This window comes from Oncorhynchus mykiss, chromosome 16 (genome assembly GCF_013265735.2).
Source record: "Oncorhynchus mykiss isolate Arlee chromosome 16, USDA_OmykA_1.1, whole genome shotgun sequence".
Taxonomy (NCBI): domain Eukaryota; kingdom Metazoa; phylum Chordata; class Actinopteri; order Salmoniformes; family Salmonidae; genus Oncorhynchus; species Oncorhynchus mykiss.
Window position 1 is genome coordinate 40,824,149 of NC_048580.1, and position 21,477 is coordinate 40,845,625.

Consider the following 21,477-nt stretch of genomic DNA (forward strand, 5'->3'; position numbering starts at 1 on the left):
TGCACCGGAGCTCAATTTAAGTCTCATCGCAAAGGGTCTGAATTATGTAAATAAGGTATTATTTAGTTTCTGCAAATTTTGCCCCCCAAAAATTATAAATCGGTTTTCACTTTGTCATTAGGGGGTATTGTGTTTAGATTGATGTAACAAATATTTTTTATTTATTCAATCCATTTAGAATAAGGCTGTAACGTAACAAAATGTGGTAAAAGGGGTCCGAATACTTATGTTTATGTGGTAAATCTACAAGGAACAAAAATATAAACCAAACATGTAAAGTATTGGTCCCGTGAAATAAAATCTCAGAAATGTTCCATATGCACAAAAAGCGTATTTCTCTCAAATTTGTTTACATCCCTGTTAGTGAGCATTTATCCTATGCCAAGATAATCCCATCCACCTGACAGGTCTGGGGAGGGGGGGGGGTGGGGGGGCTACCTACCCACATGAAATCCATAGATGGGACCTAATGAAATTACTTCAATTGACCGATTTCCTTACATGAACTGTAACTCCGTAAAATCTTTGAAATGGTCTCATGTTGCGTTTATATTTGTTCAGTATATCTAATCCTACAATAATTGCTTGCAGTTCAGTCCAAAATCTGCGGTGTGTGTGTATTTATGTGCATGCGTTTTGGATGCGAGTGTGGAAGGGGTACCTGTACCAGACAGGGGAGACAGACCAGGGCAGATGGGGAACAGATCGCTGGGTGGGATCCAAACAGCAGTGCAACAGACAACGGGAGTAGGAGTAATACCCACCCGGGAGAAGCTTTTGTCGAGAGTAGAGGGGGCGTTCAACCTTACCAGACCGGTGCTGCAAAAAGCTGAACGAAAAACGAAGACAAAACCATGACGCCGGTAAATGCGCTAAATTCAAAAGCCAGATCAAACAGCAATTAAAGTAAAGAGCGATAAAGTAAATACTACGTGTCCCAGCAGCATCCTCAGCCAGCAGCTATTTTCCAGCAAACATAGTTTGCCAGACCAAGCCTTGGATACGGAGTAGGGAGGGATGCATTTTCTGATGCTTATTGCCTAATGGTCTGGTGTGGTCACAATTAGAGGTCGACCGATTAAATCAGAATGGCCGATTTCAAGTTTTCATAACAATCGGAAATCTGTATTTTTGGACAACGATTTGGCCGTTTTTTGTGTGTTTTTTTACACCTTTATTTAAACTAGGCAAGTCAGTTAAGAACACATTCCTATTTTCAATGACGGCCTAGGAACGGTGGGTTAACTGCCTCGTTCAAGGGCAGAACAACAGATTTTTACCTTGTCAGCTCGGGGGATTCAATCTTGCAACCTTACAGTTAACTAGTCCAACACTAACCACCTGATTACATTGCACTCCACGAGGAGACTGCCTGTTACACGAATGCAGTAAGCCAAGGTAAGTTGCTAGCTAGCATTAGACTTACCTTATAAAAAACAATCATAATCACTAGTTAACTACACATGGTTGATGATATTACTAGTTTATCTAGTGTGTCCTACGTTGCATATAGTCGCTGCGGTGCATATCGTTGCTCCAATGCGTACCTAACCATAAACATCAATGCTTTTCTTAAAATCAATACACAGAAGTATATATTTTTAAACCTGCATATTTAGCTAAAAGAAATCCAGGTTAGCAGGCAATATTAACCAGGTGAAATTGTCTCATTTCTCTTGCGTTCATTGCACGCAGAGTCAGTGTATATGCAACAGTTTGGCCCGCCTAATTTGCCAGAATTTTACGTAATTATGACATAACATTGAAGGTTGTGCAATGTAACAGGAATATTTAGACTTATGGATGCCACCCCTTAGATAAAATACAGAACAGTTCCGTATTTCACTGAAAGAATAAACGTCTTGTTTCCGAGATGATAGTTTCCGGATTCGACCATATTAATGACCCAAGGCTCGTATTTCTGTGTGTTATCATGTTATAACTAAGTCTATGATTTGATAGAGCAGTCTGACTGAGCGATGGTAGGCACCAGCAGGCTCGTAAGCATTCATTCAAACAGCACGTTTGTGCGTTTGCCAGCAGCTGTTTATGACTTCAAACCTATCAACTCCCGAGATTAGGCTGGTGTAACCGATGTGAAATGACTAGCTAGTTAGCGGGGTGTGCGCTAATAGCTTTTCAAACGTCACTCACTCTGAGACTTGGAGTGGTTGTTCCCCTTGCTCTGCATGGGTAACGCTGCTTCGAGGGTGGCTGTTGTCGTCGTGTTCCTGGTTCGAGCCCAGGTAGGAACGAGTAGAGGGACGGAAGCTATACTGTTACACTGGCAATACTAGAGTGCCTATAAGAACATCCAATAGTCAAAGGTTAATGAAATACAAATGGTAGAGAGAGAAATAGTCCTATAATTCCTATAATAACTACAACCTAAAACTTCTTACCTGGGAATATTGAAGACTCATGTTAAAAGGAACCACCAGCTTTCTATGTTCTCATGTTTTGAGCAAGGAACTTAAACGTTAGCTTTCTTACATGGGACATATTGCACTTTTACTTTCTTCTCCAAGACTTTGTTTTTGCATTATTTAAACCAAATTGAACATGTTTCATTATTTATTTGAGGCTAAATTGATTTTATTGATTCATTATATGAAGTTAAAATAAGTGTTCATTCAGTATTGTTGTAATTGTCATTATTACAAATCATTTTATTATGTTTTATTTTATTTTTTATTTTTTTTTAATATATATATATATTTTTTTTAATAAATCAGCCTATTAATCAGTATCGGCTTTTTTTTTGGTCCTCCAATAAAATCGGTATCGGCGTTGAAAAAAAAAATCATAATCTGTCGACCTCTAGTCACAATAAAACAATCCATAGCCTACGAAGTGCACGCTCAGAAAAGCACAGAGCAAAGTTATATTTCTAAGATAGCTGGGATGGTGTAAATAAAACTATGCTTCATTACTCACCACAATGGATATTCAAATCAAATGTTATTTGTCACTTGCACCAAATACAACAGGTGTAGTGAAATGCTTACAACATTACAGTGAAATGCTTACTTTACAAGCCCCTAACCAACAATGCAGTTAAGAAAAAACCTACAAACATAAGAAGTAACAATTAAAGAGCAGCAGTAAAATAACAATAGTGAGGCTTTCTACAGGGGGTACCGGTACAGAGTCAATCATTTATATACATGTGGGTAGAGTTATTAATAGATACCAGAGTAGCAGCAGCATAAGGGGGGGGGGGGGGGGGGGGGGGTGAAAGTAGTCTGGGTAGCCATTTGATTAGATGTTCAGGAGTCTTATGGCTTGCGGGTAGAAGCTGTTTAGAAGCCTCTTGGACCTAGACTTGGCGCTCCGGTACCGCTTGCCGTGCGGTAGCAGAGAGAACAGTATGACTAGAGTCTGACCATTTTTAGGGCCTTCCTCTGACACCGCCTGGTATAGAGGACCTGGATGGCAGGAAACTTGGCCCCAGTAATGTACTGGGCTGTACGCACTATCCTCTGTAGTGCCTTGCGGTCGGAGGCCCAGCAGTTGCCATACCAGGCATTGATGCAACCCGTCAGGATTGCTCTCGATTGTGCAGCTGTAGAACCTTTGGAGGATCTGAGGACCCATGCCAAATCTTTTCAGTCTCCTGAGGGGGAATAGGTTTTATCATGCCCTCTTCACGACTGTCTTGGTGTGATTGGACCATGTTCATTTGTTGGTGATGTGGACGCCAAGGAACTTGAAGCTCTCAACCTGCTCCACTACAGCCCCGTCAATGAGAATGGGGGCATGCTCGGTCCTCCTTTCCTGTAGTCCACAATCTCCTTAGTCTTTGGGGCGGCAGGTAGCCTAGTGGTTAGACCGTTGGGTCAGTAACCGCAAGGTTGCTAGATCAAAACCCTGAGCTGACAAGGTAATAATCTGTCGTTCTGCCCCCTGAACAAGGCAGTTAACCCACTGTTCCTAGGCGGTCATTGTAAATAAGAACACATTCTTAACTGACTTGCCTAGTTAAATAAAGGTTCAATTAAAAAAAATAAAAAAATTAATCTTGATCACGAGCCTCTGCTCTTGCTGATCAAAAACGTGTTAGTGTGCTGCCTAACCAATGGCTGTGCTATGTAGGCCTACAGTGGCAGTTCAGGAGGAGTCAAAGAAAATGGCAGAAAGCACAGGCCTACCCATCGTTACCTAAAGACTTAAGAAAATAAAACAGATCCTATTTTTGTGCTACAAAAAAAAGCTGTATAATACCCGGGAAAGACGCGACTATGATGCATATGGGGATATTAATGTTTAGTTTCTTTGACATTGAGACATCTACAACCATCTATAGCAGAGGAGACAGAAAATGTACTTAGCTTGGGAAGAAATATAATCCTGTCACCATCAATTGACTAAACTATTCACTTTCTGTACAATATAAGACGTTCAAACCCAGACAGCATTTAGGTGATACACGTGTGATCTTCTCTCACTGGGTTTACGCCACGGAAGAGTAGCCAGCAGTTAAAGCTTAAATGTTTCTGAGTCGGTAAGCATACTGTGTCCGGGGTGGAAATGTAGGCCGAACTTTTGAAAGTACCATGCTCAGATTCCTAATGATGTCTCAGATGTAATTATTTGCAAATAGGGACAATTTCATTACAAACAAGACACTGAGTTGGCATTGGATAAATATGCTTCTATGAACACAGGCCTATCTCTGTCCATTCTTGGCCTGTAATTTCAGTCATTTGTGTGGCATTAAAAAAAGGTTATGCTTATATGTAAAATGAAGTAGAATTGCATTAAATGTTTACATTTTTTTATCCTCAGACCTGCAAATGCAATGATAGATTTCTGCAATGCTTTTACTATAAAGGAGATCTTTACACCCCTACTCTTGTCCACGATGGTCTGCAAACCCACAACCATCAGAATTCCTGCGTTGCCATGTATTCTAATGCTTGCAGGACATAGAACAGCTTCTAGAACTGCACATCCAAGGCTCTGGTCTGTTCAAGAAGCGAGGATAAACATGTTCTCTGCTATCCACTTTGTTTTAATTATTTCGGGTATAGGGGAGGGTCATGGTCATTTGTTTTGTTTTTCCCAGGGATGGTATGGTAAGTGCTATCCATTGTCATTTCAGGGAGGTCCAATTTTCTCAACAGAACCCTTATTATAAATATGTTGTAGACAAAATAATGTAAAGGGCAGTCTGGTAGCCTCAATAAAATAGACAAAGCTTTGTAGTTGAGCAAGTTGTTACATGAATCAAATTATTTTTTTTGGCTTAAGATTGAAAAAAAACTTGCGACTCGACTCGTTCTTAGAATGTGACTCGAGACTTGCTTCTGACGCGAATAATAGTGACTTGCTCCCAACTTGGTGTACAGTAAGTGTACATTAGTGAAATTATTTTTTATATGATATGTAAGTAGAGGGATTTATGTTTCTAGAACCGTTTCTCGATAATGACCAGCTGGAGGCACACACAGTACCAGCTGTAGGGTCCCCCGCAATAACATATGGCTACAGTTATTATAAAATACTACTTGAGTTAGCCTAAAAGCATTTAGTTTTAAATATACTTCAGTATCAAAAGTAAACGTATACATTTCTAATTCTTTATATTAAGCAAATCAGACGGCACAATTGTCTTGTTTTAAAAATTGTACGTTTAGCCAGGGTTACAATCCAACAATTTACAAACGAAGCATTTGTGTTTCGTGAGTCCGCCAGATATCAGACAGTAGGGATGACCAGAGATGTTATCTTGATAATGTGCGTGGATATGACCATTTTCCTGTCTTACTAAGCATTCCAAATGTAACGAGTACTTCTGGGTGTCACGGAAAATCTATGGAGTATAAAGTACATCATTTTCGTCAGGAATGTAGTAAAGTAAAAGTTATATAAATATATATAGTAAAGTAGCCTACGGAATCCAGATACACCCCCACAAAAAAATAATTCAGTATGTGTACTTCAGTAGTTAACACCACTGCATCCATGGCATGGTTTTCATTGAACACACACAATAGTTACAAATATTTCCACAATGTAGTTAGCACGGATGAACTTCTCGCTGAAATGCTTTTATATGAGGTTTAAAGTTACTTACAAACGTCTCTCGCACTCTGTTGTGGAAAAGCTGCTCTCTAACCGACACGTCGTCTACTTCCATCCTACGAAACCATAACGCATGGGTTAAAATATCATAAAACGTGGCTAAAAGCGCGGTGACCGGGCGATAAAACAACAAAACATCTCTCGCCGGTTAGAACATTGTGGCATGCTACCTACATTTGTCCTAAACTAATAGCAAAACTACGGTCATGTACCCCTGTTTCAACTCCACTAGCAAGCATCACGGTCCTCAGTGCGTTTTAAGCGTGCGGGGCGGGCCGTGGGCAGGGGTGGAGAAAGGGGAGTGTGGTTAGATGTATTTTCTTGCTGACATTTTGTTCAAGATTCGAATTTACAGTTCCATTTATGACAGTAGATTAGAACACAGCTAATTCCAAACACAACATGGTGGCGGTGGGGGGGACCGCACCTTTCCAATTAAATGTAAAAATCTGGTATTGATTGGTTGAATATTTCCCTAGGGTATATTGTGATTGGCAGATGAGACTTCGCTGTGAGCTGATTGGTCCAAGCATTGTTTCATGCAAATTAAACACAGTGTGACCCTGATATTTTTGTCAAAGTATTTTACTAGAATAAAATAATACATTTCTGAAGCATAATATTGACAGGAACATGCATGTACACACATTTGTTTACTTTCCACCACTATTAAAACATTGAAAGTATTCTGTCCCAAATTACCATATTTACGCCTGTTTTAGCATTGCAGTTATCCAGGAAGTGTGAATCAAGTTTATTGTGCCTATTCAGGGCCCAGAAGGCCTATCAACTTCATTGTCACCATCCAAAGTCCATTACTGATGCAATAACAATCTCTAAACCACGGAAGAATTTGTACTGCCAAGATTGATTTGTGTCGTAAGTTTGTATCTTTTACAAAATAACTCAAAATCATATTTATGTAAGTCTAATCAATGGTACATTCTATGGTCTATCAACAGTAAATTCATAGAGAATTTGATATACTGCAGTGATTCATTTTGTTCAATGAAAACGGCATATTCTTGTTCTTATCAGTCCAGCTTTGTTATCATGTTATGGATCGGTAGCACCCAATGTGTACTGTTTTTACTGTTTATAATAATAGTGTGTATTATTGATAATTTTATCTCTTATTCTGTCCCTTCGTTCTTCCCATTCCTAAACATTAACAAATGTTCAGAGAGCTACACTGAACAAAAATATAAACGCAACATGTAGTGTCGGTCCCATGTTTCATGAGCTGAAGTAAAAGATCCCAGAAATGTTCCATACGCACAAAAAGCTTATTTCTCAAAAATGTTGTGCACAAATTTGTTTATATCACTGTTAGTGAGCATTTCTCCTCTGCCAAGATAATCCATCCACCTGACAGGTGTGGCATAACAATAATCTGATTAAACAGCATGCTCATTACACAGGTGCACCTTTTGCAGGGAACAATAAATGGCCAAACTCAAATGTGCCGTTTTGTCACACAACACAATGCCACAGTTTTGAGGGAGTGTGCAATTGACTGCAGGAATTTCCAGCAGAGCTGTTGCCAGAGAATTGAGTGTTAATTTTCCTACGATAAGCCGCCTCCAACGTTGTTTGAGAGAATTTGGCAGTACGTCCAACCGGCCTTACAACCGCAGACCATGTGTAACCATGACAACCCAGGATCTCCACATCCAGCTTCTTCTTTGTCTGAGACCAGCCACCCAGATAGCTGATAAAACTGTGGTTTTGCAGAACCAAATAATTTTTGCACAAACTGTCAGAAACCGTCTCAGGGAAGCTCATCTGTGGGCTCGTCGTCCGCACCAGGGTCTTGACCTGACTGTAGTTCGGCGTCGTAACTGACTTCAGTGGGCAAATTCTCACCTTCGATGGCCACTGGCACTCTGGAAAGTGTGCTCTTCACGGATGAATCACGGTTTCAACTGTACCGGGCAGATGGCAACCGGGCAGATGGCAGACAGCGTAATGTGTACTGCATCGTGTGGGGGAGCGGTTTGCTGATGTCAATGTTGTGAACAGAGTGCCCCATGGTGGCGGTGGGTTATGGTATGGGCAGACATAAACTACGGACAATGAACACAATTGGATTTTATCAATGCAAATTCGAATGCACAGAGATACCGTGACGAGATCCTGAGGCCCATTGTCGTGCCATTCATCCATCGCCATCACCTCATGTTTCAGCATGATAATTCACGGCCCCATGTCGCAAGGATCTGTACACAATTCCTGGAAACTGAAAATATCCCAGTTCTTCCATGGCCTGCATATTCACCAGACATGTCACCCATTGAGCATGTTTGGGATGCTCTGGATTGACGTGTACAACAGTGTGTTCCAGTTCCCGCCAATATTGAGCAACTTCGCACAACCATTGAAGAGGAGTGGGACAACATTCCACAGGCCCCAATCAACAGTCTGATCAACTCTATGCGAAGGAGATGTCTCGCGCTGCATGAGGCAAATGGTGGTCACACCAGATACTGACTGGTTTTCTGATCCACACCCCTACATTTTTTAAAGGTGTCTTTGACTAACAGATGCATATCTGTATTCCTGGTCATGTGAAAACCATAGATTAGGGCCCAATGAATTTATTTCAATTGACCGATTTCCTTATATGAACTGTAAGACAGTAAAATCTTTGAAATTGTTGCATGTTATGTTTGTATTTTTGTTCAGTGCTAATTACATAATTAGGCTATGATAAGTGTTACATAGTTACAATGTGTGTCATATTTATTTCCTTCAATGAAGACGTGTATGTATTTCCCTGAATGCTGTGTATGTTCTCGTATATCATCGTTTTTGCTCATTACTTTCAGCCTGTGACTGAGTTAACCTTCTTTCATAAATAATCAACTTTTTGCTTATGAAATGCAGACTCTCGTCTTCAAGGATGACTGTTTTTCTTCTATAGTCCAAACGTTGATCCACTGAGATCCTATCCATCCTATCATCATGACGAAAAGTGTGACTGTCACCTATGCCTTATGGGCAATGGGTGGACCGTTGGGCCTTCATCACCTGTACTTAGGAAGAGACAGCCATGCCCTGCTATGGATGCTAACCCTTGGGGGCTTTGGAGTTGGCTGGGCCAGAGAGTTCTTTCGTATCCCTGCATATGTGGGAGAAGCCAACCGGGAGACAGTGGGAGGGTTAAGAGATAGCAAAAGGCACCCTATAGCCAGACCTCCACCTGTGAGCGTTGCCAGATTTGCTGGTCAGATTTCCGTAGGGATCTATTTCGGAACGGTGGCACTGATCGGCCTGAACTCACTGAGTTTCTTCTACCTGATTGTACTGCCGCTGTGTGTGGGCGCCGGGGTCCACCTGGTTTCCAGTGTGGGAGAGCAGACAACTGACCTACACAAGACCCTCATCGCCTGTGTCATCACCTCCCCTATCTTCTATGGCAGCACCATCTCCCCTCTGCCCATCAGTATCGCTGCCAGCGTCACAGCGTCACAGCACCGCAGGTTCAAAACCCATCCATCTTCTGGGAGTCAACAAGAACTGGGTATGTAGACCATGGCCCATGATTTGAAATCTCCAACCAACTATGTTCCACTATTACAATAGGCCAAAGTCCACCCAAACCTGCCTATGATGGCCTTTTACAGCAAGTACTATCTATAAAGTAGGGGCGGCAGGTAGCCTAGTGGTTAGAGCGTTGGACTAGTAACCGAGCTCCCTGAGCTGACAAGGTAAAAATCTGACCCTGAACAAGGCAGTTAACCCACTGTTCCGAGGCCGTCATTGTAAATAAGAATTTGTTCTGAACTGACTTGCCTAGTTACATTTTTTTAATAAAAATATTGACGTTGCTGGCCCTGGAGGCCATTACTACAGAAGACATGTAGATACTGTTGCTATATCTATAGAGTAGTAGAAAATATTGTCCTTCCTATGTTTTCAGTCATAAAAAAACAACATTTTCTCTTGGTGTCTAACGCTGAATCAACAATTCTCCTCCTTGTTACTAATATCGTGTTACTTGTATCCATATGCGTCTCTTCCTGTTGTCTATAGGTCCTCGTCTCTACCGTCTGGCCCTCGTCTGGCTGGCATTCTCAGCTCCACTGGGATACAGTATCTTCCACAATACCACAGCCACTCTCTACTACCTGTCTGACTGTGTGGCAGCCCTGCTGGACATGTTCTGGTTCTTTCCCTGGCTCCGCTCGGCGGTGGAGTATTTCCTGCTGCTACCCTACAGGTACAACCATAACTGGAAACAAACAAACAAACATACAAACAATCAAATATAAGTTTAAGAAGTTGCTGAATTGATATTTTTAGGGATAGGATTTTGTTCTTGTTTATGTGTTTGAGTATGAACCCAGGAAGATTAGTCCTGAGGCTGGTGGGAGGAGCTATAGGAGCACTGGCTCATTGTAATGGCTATAATGGGATATATAGAATTGAGTCAAACGTGGTTTCCATATGTTTGATGTGTTTGATACCTTTTCATTAATTCCATTCCAGCCATTACAATGATCCCGTCCTCCTATAGCTCCCCCCACCAGCCTCCTCTGGTCCGATGTATAATGAGTATCTTTCAAACCTAAACTGAACTAAACTAAAACTAATAGGATACTGGGTGCTTTCACTGGCTGGGGCCCCTCGGAGGAGAGCTGGAGGAAGGTTTTGGAGATCCTGCTCACAGAGCGCAGTCAGAGGGAGAGAGAGGCACTGCAAGTGAGTATGACTGTGTAACATTGAAACATTGAGCTATAGCAGAGGGGTCGATACCAATGATGTTACTGCCCCTGGGGTAGTTACCATAGCAATATCCAATCGATGTGGCTGCCTTTGGTGCGGTTACAACAGCAATAATGCAGTCAAATCCCATTGATGCTGCTGGTTGGCTCGATTTTCTGTATTTCAATGAGCATGCCCTACTATGCCTGCCCCATGCTGTACAGTTGTTGTGTTTCAGATGTTGTCAGTGAATAAGGAGGCTTCTATGGATGAGATAACACGTAGCTACAGAGAGCTGGTGAAGGTGTGGCACCCAGACCACAACCCTGGCAGCAAGATGGAAGAGGCACAGAAGATGTTTATACAGATCCAAGAAGCCTATGAGACTCTGCTCAGAGGACAGAAGCCTGAGCATCGAAATAAATGATTTCCCTGCTCGACCCGTCAACCCAAATGCCAATGACGTGGCACGGACTTGGTCGTCCGCTCACAGGATCAATTGTCATAATGTGTTTTATCCAAGCCAAGAAGGGATACTTTCTAGATGCAGATTACATTTTGTCGTAGCCAGGTTGCTCTCTCTTTTTTTAATGATATGTATTTTATTTTCTCAGACAAACATGTCACACGGGTTCTTATAACAGGATTACAGCAGCACAGCAATATTGTAAACAATTTCATGCTGTTAGACAGCTGTACATTGGGGTTGATGTTAAAACATATGTTCTGTATACAACTTCTTGATAATAGTGACTCCAATATTATGGTTGCTCTCATATTAATGACAAAAATACATTGCTGCCATCTTGTGGTGAATTGTAGAACGCCAACTATAATGACTGTCAATTCATATAATAGAAAAATGCTCTCAAGACCAGTACCCAAACATCACACCTTTCTGATTTAAAATACGTACTTTTTGGTGCCTCAATAAATCTGCTGTTTTCCACATCTTTAATTAGCCTGTGCATCGATGTTTTCGGCAATCACTGGCTACTGATCAGGTCATAGTCGTCTTCCCTAGAAGTTGCATGTTTCAACTAATGGTTGCGTGCCACGTCATCGACTGTGCAGTCGGGCACCAAATTGATATAACTTTTGATGTGGTTAGCCAGTGGGTAAAACCTATCCAGGCGTTGTAAGACCTGGTATGCGTCAGCAACGCCTGGGCAGAGGAACGCGCCCAATCTGTTGTAGGCTATTCGGCCTGTATGCCAGCGGTCAGTGCTATCCGTGTTCCTTGGGACGTCCCTACCCTATAAACCATAACTCTTACCCATTTTGCATTTCAACTTCAATGGTTTATGGACGTCCCAAGGATCCCAGATTGCATCGGGCCCAATATGGGCCCGGAAGTTGTCAGGTAAAATTTATATCCGGAGATGCTGCCGTCGCCAGAGACAACAAACAGATATTCTGACATTTAAAAACGACAACAATAGTCGTTCGTCAGGTAAGGAAGAGGGTGATGCACTTGTTAACAACAGCGTTTAGTCAAAGAAAGTGACATTTTGGCAAGGATATGTTTCGGGCTAGTTCAGGTGGACAGCATTTCGTCGGGTGGTGGGTGCCATAGCAACGTCTCAGAAGAAACATTATTCCGCTAGTTTGACTGACATGTCATTTTCGGATGACAGCTGCATCAATCGGGGAAGTGCCCATCTAAATGGCATTTGTGTTGACTTTTGATGCTTGTTTGCACCAATATTTATTTATCGCGTCCTTATTAACCTGTCACGTTCCATCATCAACTTGTTCCATCAAAGCCAGCACAGTGACATGGCAACACGAAACGAATGTCAGGGGTATATTCATTCCGCCAATTCTGTTGAAAAACGTTTCTTAAACGGAACGAAAAGGGGCGGGACCTACTTGAATTTGTCCAACAGAAACTCTCGTTTTGCTCTGTTTGCTTCCGTTTGGATCTAAAGAGTTAACGGTTTCCATAATGAATTCACCCAATGAATATCTTCCATTAATATGATTGGCGCACCGGCGGTACCAAAGGCTGGGGGGTAGACCGTCCATCCTCTTGCTGATGGATGGATAGCTTTATATTGGCCTCACCAGGATCACTCAGTAACCAAAATGTTACATTTGGGTTTGATTTGAAGATCCATGTAACATTTAAAATACATGAAAATAATACAATGCTATGATTGATTTACTTATCATGGTGATAAACCAGAGAAATGTGATAAAACATGTACTCCACATTTCCTGGGTATGTGGTGGAGGAGGGAGGAGAGTTCAAGTGTCACACTTCAGCACTGACTATAAATGTTGAACTTCTGTGCATTTCCTGGCAACTGAGTATAGGTGATCTAGATAGACTAGAGACAATTGCCAGTTAGACAGACAATACAAACTTGTGTCAAACAATCTATTACTGCATTTACTGCAGTCAGATATTTGAAAAAGAAAGCTGCCATAAAGAATAGATTTAACATGGTGAGCATCATACAATTGTACCCAAAATGGCATCAATTTGAATGACAAGTGAGCATGCTCAAGATGAACGATTGTTGTATGCTAGAATATCTCATGAGTGGGACCACATCATTGCTCTGACTTGTCTGTTTTTCTCTCTGTGCCCTAGTCAGCTGGTGAGAGAATGAATGCTGATGACTGCAATGGATTTTCATATATGTCAGGTATGGAAAAAACAGTGGGTGTTTCTTGTTCTACCAAGTCTTATTCCAAAAAGTATTTTTTAGAAGTAACACAATCGGTCTAATTATATTTAGGCCTGGTTCAATACATGAAATACAAGTGCATACTGTGTGTGTGTATGCGTGTGTGTGTGTGCGTGCGTACGTACGTGTGTCTTCACAGGCAGTGGAGGAGAGTCGGCAAAGGAGCGAGGTGATTTCTGTGGAGGTCTGAGGGTTCCAACATTGACCACTCCAAACTGTAAACAGTCCTCTCCAAACAGATCTCTTAGTGGTCAGTCATCGCTATACACTGAGTGTACAAAACATTAATAACACCTTCCTAGTATTGAGTGGCAACCCCTCCCCCCTTTTGCCTTCAGAACAGCCTCAATTCATCGGGGCATGGACTCTACAAGGTGTCAAAAGTGTTCCACAGGGATGCTGGCCCATGTTGACTCCAATGCTTCCCAGTTGTGTCAAGTTGGCTGGATGTTCTTTGGGTGGTGGACCATTTTTGATACACAAGGGAAACAGTTGAGTGTGAAAAACCCAGCAGCGTTGCAATTCTTCACAAACGGGTTTACTACTACCGTAACCCATTCAAAGGCACTTAAATATTTTGTCTTGCTCATTCAACCTCTGAATGGCACACACACACTCCATGTCTCAATTGTCTCAAGGCTTAAAAATCCTTCTTTAACCTGTCTCCTCCCCTTCATCTACACTGATTGAAGTGAATTGAAGTAACATCAATGGGATGATAGTTTTCACCTGGATCCACCTGGTCAATCTATGTCATTGAAAGAGCAGGTGTTCTTAATGTTTTGTATACTCAATGTTTGTCTCCTATCCATGATCTCGGTAACCTATTGACTGTACTGTATTTAATATATCACATGAAAAACTGACTGAAAGAACACTGGCAGTTATCTCCCTTGAGGAATTATTTCCATACGATACATTTTTATTGGTATTTCAATATATAAAGATTTACTTCAGTGCAATTTAAGAAATACGTTTCCGTATGCTAAGCTCTGATGATTATTGACAAAACGTCTCTCGCCTGTCTCCACTTTCCTTAGTGAGCACCATTAAGGTAGAACTCTACAGTGACAATGAGTCTGCAGGTTCTCCACAGCCAGAGAGAAGAGATGGAGAGAGGGATGATGACAGAGGGGACAAGACAGAAGAGGGGAGTGAGGTATGGGGAGGACCAGGAAAGGGTTACGGGGAGCTGGCCAGTCCTCAGCCTGCATCTGCCGGTCCCATCCGACTGCCCAATTGTAAGCTCCAATGTGACGTGTGTGGAATGGTCTGCATCGGGCCCAATGTACTAACAGTGCACAAACGCAGCCACACAGGTGAGGATGAATAGACTGCAGGTTAGACCTCATAGACCACACTCCTTTGGCTTAGCTGTAAAAATTGTGATTCGATATGGATCGACTACCTTGCTACAACTTGGTAGTATTGACATGGATAACGAGGAATGAAGTGTGCGTGTGTGTGTGTGTGTGTGTATTTTGTCAGGTGAGCGTCCATTCCAGTGTAACCAGTGTGGAGCCTCCTTCACCCAGAAGGGGAATCTGCTGCGCCACACAAAGCTGCACTCTGGAGAGAAACCCTTTAAATGTCCCTTCTGTAACTACGCCTGTCGCCGCCGGGACGCACTCTCTGGACACATCCGCACACACACTGGTAAGACACAGTAGCCTGCTTTCTAATGTCAAGCCAGGAAACTGGTGAGACCATTTGGGCTCTAAGTGGGACCAGATGGGGAATAGTGCCTCTACCAGCCTCAGTCCCATTGTGTTGTAACAAGGTATTAGCTCACTATGTAATGTAAGAGTATTGTAATACCATCACTTCTCAGTATTAGGTGTCTGCACTTCGTACTACATTTTTATCATATTGCATCTAGAAAAAGTACAAATCTATAGCACAATGCAAGTGATTGCATTAGAAAAGTAAATTTAGCTCTAGAGTGGGGCTCAGAGGAAATAGATAACTATTGTCTTTACAGGAATGTAAGTTACCACATGTGCAAGAAATGACATTTAAAAGTATTCAAAACAGGATGTCCTGTTGGTGTTTTTCAATTTAATGTAGACATGCATTCAACAGTTGTTGATAGAGACAGGCAAGCCCTGGTGGGTCTCTGCCTTGCTGTTCTGAACAAATAGGTTCATTTTCGAAGAAAGCAAACTTGCACAACGTCGGATTTCGGTGAAATGACGTCAGTTTCTCCGACTGCTTGGTAAGGTGGAACGTTGCGGTGGAGAGTTGAGTGTTTTTTAACGTCATAGGCGTGGAACAGAGAACAACTTCGGGAATTCACGGAGAAGGGGGAGTACATAGTGTAACGACTAGGTCATGAACTAGAACTGAATGATTGAATAAAACTCAATAAAACTCACAACTACATGTATCTTTTTTATTTTACTTACTTGCAGGAATAACTAACTTCCCTAGGAAACAATCCGTAGTTTTGTCATATTTTGTAGAAATCATTTTACCAAAAAAGACCAAAAGAGAAGGATGCATTTACCCATTGATTGACCCATGAATCGCTGTGTTTCTGTGCTGCAGTGCCCTCTCTGACAGTGGGTAAACTTTACAAATGCAGTTACTGTGGTCGTAGCTACAAGCAGCAGAGTACCCTGGAGGAACACCTTGAACGCAGCCACAACTACTTAAAGAGTCTACAGAACCATCAGCCAGCACTCAGCACTGTCCCCACTACACAGGGTAACATACACACACATCGTAATGTGAAATGTACAGAGTAACACACATTGACTCTGTCATCATCCACACAAACATGCTGAAATGCACTTTGCGCCTTCATGTTGTGTTAGTTCAATCTGAGCTCACTGGCCCAGTCAATGTACTGTGACCCAGAAGACTGTTTTTCCAGTATTATGTCAATGCATTTGAACAGAGTCTCCTGTGTTTTGTGTAGGGGAGGAGTCCCCAGGCATGGAGCTGATCCCTGAGCCAGAGCCTGTCCTCCAGCCGTCCACTGAAAAACAGTCCTTCGTACACAGGCTGGTCAACAGCGTCACCAAACGAAAGAGGTCCACACCACAGAAGTTTCTGGGTGAGTTTTCTCCTGTTTATATATTTCCACGTTCCTGAAGGTACTGAAGCCCAACATTGCTTTAACAAGATGATACAGTCCTATGAACCTGAGGTCGTCAACACTGATGTGTCCTTTTCTTTATAGGAGAAAAGCACATGAGGCTCAACAACCGTGATCTACCTTATGAACTATCCCCTGGCCCTGAAGAGGATAAGAATGGGGACCTGCACTCTGACCTTGATGGAGAAGCTGGTGCTACAGGGTTAGCAGGGATTGGGGGCAGGTTCCTCCGCAAGTGTGGAGGTGGTGAGGTCCCTGGGTCTAAGCCCCCTCAGCTGGCCCTGCCCTACTCTGCCTGCCTGTCCGACTCCAGCCCAGTCATCAGCTCTGTTTACAGCCACCGGACTCCTCTGGGTCCCCAGGTCAATGGTGGAGCTGGAGATGTGGCCGTGTCTGTGGAGCTCGCTGGACGGGAAGCAGGCAAGGGACACAAGAACGTTCCCTCAGGTCACAGCAACATCCACAGCCTCACTGTCAGCAACGGCCCCAGCAACAGCCCCAGCAACGGCTGCCACGATTTCAAAGACAAGTCCGACACAAAGAGCACAGCAGAGGAGCAGCAGAGCACCAGGGTTACAGCTCCAACCAGCAACTCCAACAACCCCCACCTCCTCCCTCATCTACATTACCCAACCCCAGGCCTGCTCCGCAGCCGCACCCATCTCCGTCCCAACCCCAGCCAAGCCAACGACCCAGACATAGAAAGGGAGAGAGGAGACAGGGCCTGCCCCGTGCCCATCGACACCACCATCCCAACTAGTGTGAAGGGATCGAGGACCCCCGGTTTAGGGTCACCCTCCATCTCCAAGGAGGCTTCTATACAGGTGGTGGACGGGGAGGGGCGAGCGGTGCGGTCATTCCGCTGTGAGCACTGTCGCATGTTCTTCCTGGACCACGTGATGTTCACCATCCACATGGGCTGCCACGGCTTCCGCCAGCCCTTCCAGTGCAACGTCTGTGGGCACCACAGCCAGGGCCGTTACCAGTTCACCTCGCACATCATCCGCGGGGAGCACCAGGTGGGCTGACGAGGGGAGTTAAAGGGGGGATTCGGTCCCAACTTGGCCCTAACCCTTCCCCTTCAATGTTTACACAAATCTGAAGGGTCTGGATTGGGATAATCAGTGTACTGGTGGAGCTTTCTCTGTATTGCTTCCACCTTACAGATCTATTCACATCATTAAGGCCAAGGGTAGAGGTGGGAGCGAATTGGGACTGGCTAGGGAGGGAGGGAGGTGTCTGCTGCTTTAAGAACGGTGGGCTCAGGTTTGTTCTGCACCACGTTACACAGAGACAGACACACATTGCCTTAACTGTTACATAGCAGCAAACCGTTAATTTAATTATTTTTTAGAGTACGTGATCATGTGTAAAGGAGATTATGATGAACGTAAAATATCCTGTTTAAGGGCACTTCAATATTTAGGTGACGTGGATCGTTTACTGTGGATGGTTACAGATTTCAGGGGTGGAGAAGTAGAGAGTTAATTAATAGGAGACTTGTAATTCCGGTGCAGATCAGACTCTTGAACCATCCAGTGATAGATAGGAGTTGACTGAGGTGGTCATATGCGATTGAGGATTGCACTTTTAGATTCTTTGCTTAAATGTGATAATAGTGTGAAGTGAAATTTACTTTTACCTTTGGAGGGTTTTGTTGTCTGAGATTGCTGTAATGCACTGATAAATTATTGTAACGCTTTAATTTGACTTTGTATAAGAATGCTCTGCACACCAGATGAACAGGGTTTTATAGGATTGTCTTAATGAGACAGGCCATCTACAGAAGTGGGTAATGTACTGGTCTGTCCCTCCACTTAAAATGGGTGCTTTATTTATGTATTGTAATCTCCATCCCAATTTTACAGAGGTGACTCGATGTCAACTTCCACAGAATGGTCCAGGAAACGAGGACTACTACTTTGATGGGTAGACTCCATTTGCACAAATGGAAACTGAATAGTGAGAAAAGCACTTAAAAAATATTTCAGTCTATCAATGTTTCTCTACTTTTGTATAGTTATGTGAATATATGTATGTTGTAGTGTGCGTTTAGCATAGTTTTGGTAGATGTGGTCAGCTATATCCCAAATCTTGTCCAGCCACAGCACAAGCAGCCCATTATTAATCCAGAAAATGTTACCTCCTGCGATTTTTAAAGCAACCGAAAACCTCTAAATGCATTTGAGTTTTTGCAGTGTGTGAAGTGTACAATGTTTGAGACCAAATTCAGTGTTTTATGTGAAATGTTTAGTCTTTGTTTGCATCCTCCTGTGAAAAATGACAAACAAATGTATTGGTATCTTTAAAAAAACTCAAAACAAATTGTACTATGAATGCACTTGATGTACATAGGATAATTCTAGGACGTATGAATGTGCTTATCAGTTTCTCATTCATTTATCCTTTCCACTGTGTGATGACAAATTAATTATGTATGAACTGTGAAGTAACCTCAAGCACCAACAGAGCAATCAGGGTTGCCAGGTTTTGCTCAAATCTGTAGCCCAATGACCAGAAAATACCCCCCAAAAGGACTGAACTTTTTTCACATTTATACAATAAAACTATTTTTTCATAATGTTATCAAGCCAATAAAGAAGGAAAATCAACAAATCAACGTAACTTGTAACGACGTTAGAAGCTAAATAGTTTTTTTTTATCAAAATAATATTTTTTCAGAATAAACTCATTTGAATATATCGCAAGAGAAAATATAATTTGTCCTTATTAAACTCGCCAGATAATTTTCCACCAATGGCTGTCGATTTAATTTATTTGACTGCTATGATTAAGCAATAAGGCACGAGGGGTATGGTATATGGCCAATATACCACGGCTAAGGGCTGTTCTTAAGCTTGACGAAACGCGGAGTGCCTGAATAGAGCCGTTAGCCGTGGTATATTGGCCATATACACAAACCCCCAGGGTGCCTTATTGCTATTATAAACTGGTTACCAACATAAAAGTACATTTTTGTCATACACATGGTATACAGTCTGTTATACCATGGCTTTTAGCCAATCAGCATTCAGGGCTCGAACCCCATTTTATAATTGTAAATAATTCCCTTTTGCGCATGTGCATAACTATAGATATATCCGATTGGAGAGTTTGAGTGATGAATGTTGGACAGAGGATCTCGAAATCTCTGAGCAAAAAATACTTGGACAAACTTTTTAAAAAACAAACGTTTTCTGGCAATTGTGCCATTATTATGTGCCATATGATTTTAAGACTACAAAGAGTAATAAATGGCCTATTTAGTAGATTGACTTGTCATTTCAACAGGAATAAGCTACAGACTAATATCTGGGTTTATGATTGTAATTAAAGTTTGCCATGGTTTGCTTAGATAGATGTAGGTTGCCTATAGCATAGCTCCTGATAGGCCTACATCTTAATTCAGATAGTCTACAGTAGCCAGTGGTGGAAAAAGTACCCAATTGTCATACTTGAATAAAAGTAAAGATACCTTAATAGAAAATGCCTCAAGTAAAAGTGAAAGTCACCCAGTAAAATCCTACTTTAGTAAAAACGTTTTAAATATACTTAATTATCAAAAGTACATGTAATTGCTCAAATATACTTAAGTATGAAAAGAAAAAGGATAAATCATTTCAAATTCATTTTATTAAGCAAACCAGACAGCACAATTGTCTTGTTTTTTAAATGTACAGATAGCCAGGGGCACACTCCAACACATAATTTACAATTAAAGCATTTGTGTTTAGTCAGTCCCCAGATCAGATGCAGTAGGGATAACCAGGGATTTTCTCTTTTAAGTGTGTGAATTAGACAATTTTCTTGTCCTGCTAAGCATTCAAAATGTAACGAGTACTTTTGGGTGTCAGGGAAAGGTATAAAGTACATTATTTACTTCAGGAATGTAGTGAAGTAAATATAAAAGTCATCAAAAATATAAATAGTAAAGTACAGATACTCAAAAAAAACTACTTAAGTAGTACTTTAAAGTATTTTTACTTAAGTACTTTACACCACTGACAGTAGCCTAGGCAAAATGTAGGCACGATGTCTGTGCCACCAGAGACTCTGGGTTCGCGCCCAGGCTCTGTCGTAACCGGCCGCGACCGGGAGGTCCGTGGGGCGAGGCACAATTGGCCTAGCGTCGTCCAGGTTAGGGAGAGCTTGGCTGTTAGGGATATCCTTGTCTCATCGCGCACTCCTGTGGCGGGCCGGGTGCAGTGCGCGCTAACCAAGGTTGCCAGGTGCACGGTGTTTCCTCCGACACATTGGTGCGGCTGGCTTCCGGGTTGGAGCGCGCTGTGTTATAAGAAGCAGTGCGGCTTGGTTGGGTTGTGTATCGGAGGACGCATGACTTTCAACCTTCGTCTCTCCCGAGCCCGTACGGGAGTTGTGGCGATGAGACAAGACAGTAGCTACTAAACAATTGGATACCACGAAATTGGATGAAAAAGGGGTCAAATTCAACAACAAAAAAACAACAAAAAAAAAATTGTAGGCACGATGTAAACTGAATAGATGTAACATGAATAGTTTGGCGATTCCGAGGTAAGAAGTGCTTATGTTTCCCAATAGCCTGCTGGAAAAGGCTACTGAAGATGGGACTGTAATTTCAGTCACTGAATGAAATATGAATAATATCTACAGTGGGGCAAAAAAGTCTTTAGTCAGCCACCAATTGTGCAGGTTCTCCCACTTAAAAAGATGAGAGAGGCCTGTAATTTTCATCATAGGTATACTTCAACTATGACAGACAAAATGAGAAAAAAAATCCAGAAAATCAAATTGTAGGATTTTTAATGAATTTATTTGCAAATTATGGTGGAAAATAAGTATTTGGTCACCTACAAACAAGCAAGATTTCTGGCTCTCACAGACCTGTAACTTCTTCTTTAAGAGGCT

At 42.2% G+C, this 21,477-nt stretch overlaps 3 protein-coding genes across 6 annotated transcripts in view; 2 read left to right on the forward strand and 1 right to left on the reverse strand.

Annotated features, from left to right (window-relative positions):
- The window catches only part of LOC110491969 (limb region 1 homolog-like protein), a 40,134-nt gene extending 33,654 nt beyond the window's left edge, over nt 1-6,480 (reverse strand). Inside the window, exons 1-2 of one of the 3 annotated variants that reach the window (XM_021565877.2) lie at nt 6,300-6,479; nt 6,080-6,143 (exon numbers count right to left, since the gene is read on the reverse strand). In XM_021565877.2, the coding sequence (XP_021421552.1) occupies nt 6,080-6,142 (63 nt within the window). In that variant the 5' untranslated portion in view covers nt 6,143; nt 6,300-6,479. Of the gene's footprint in view, nt 1-6,079 lie in introns of all 3 variants that reach the window. The other 2 variants (XM_036946880.1, XM_021565876.2) reach the window with 2 other exon arrangements.
- A 353-nt stretch (nt 6,481-6,833) lies between these two features.
- Nucleotides 6,834-11,752, forward strand: dnajc22 (DnaJ (Hsp40) homolog, subfamily C, member 22). 2 transcript variants are annotated; one of them, XM_021565879.2, is made up of 5 exons: nt 6,834-6,966; nt 8,974-9,610; nt 10,123-10,309; nt 10,686-10,791; nt 11,033-11,752. In XM_021565879.2, exons 2-5 carry the CDS (start codon nt 9,052-9,054, stop codon nt 11,219-11,221), a joined length of 1,041 nt encoding a protein of 346 aa, XP_021421554.1. In that variant the 5' UTR covers nt 6,834-6,966; nt 8,974-9,051; the 3' UTR covers nt 11,222-11,752. The 2 variants fall into 2 exon arrangements, with proteins under 2 accessions (XP_021421554.1, XP_021421556.1); XM_021565881.2 differs by having other exon boundaries at nt 9,011-9,610.
- Nucleotides 11,753-11,908: 156 nt separating this feature from the next.
- On the forward strand, nt 11,909-20,021 carry LOC110491970 (zinc finger protein Eos). The gene is made up of 8 exons (XM_021565878.2): nt 11,909-12,247; nt 13,394-13,448; nt 13,630-13,740; nt 14,531-14,809; nt 14,979-15,146; nt 16,038-16,196; nt 16,411-16,548; nt 16,675-20,021. Exons 2-8 carry the CDS (start codon nt 13,409-13,411, stop codon nt 17,616-17,618), a joined length of 1,839 nt encoding a protein of 612 aa, XP_021421553.2. The 5' UTR covers nt 11,909-12,247; nt 13,394-13,408; the 3' UTR covers nt 17,619-20,021.
- The last annotated feature ends 1,456 nt before the right edge of the window (nt 20,022-21,477 follow it).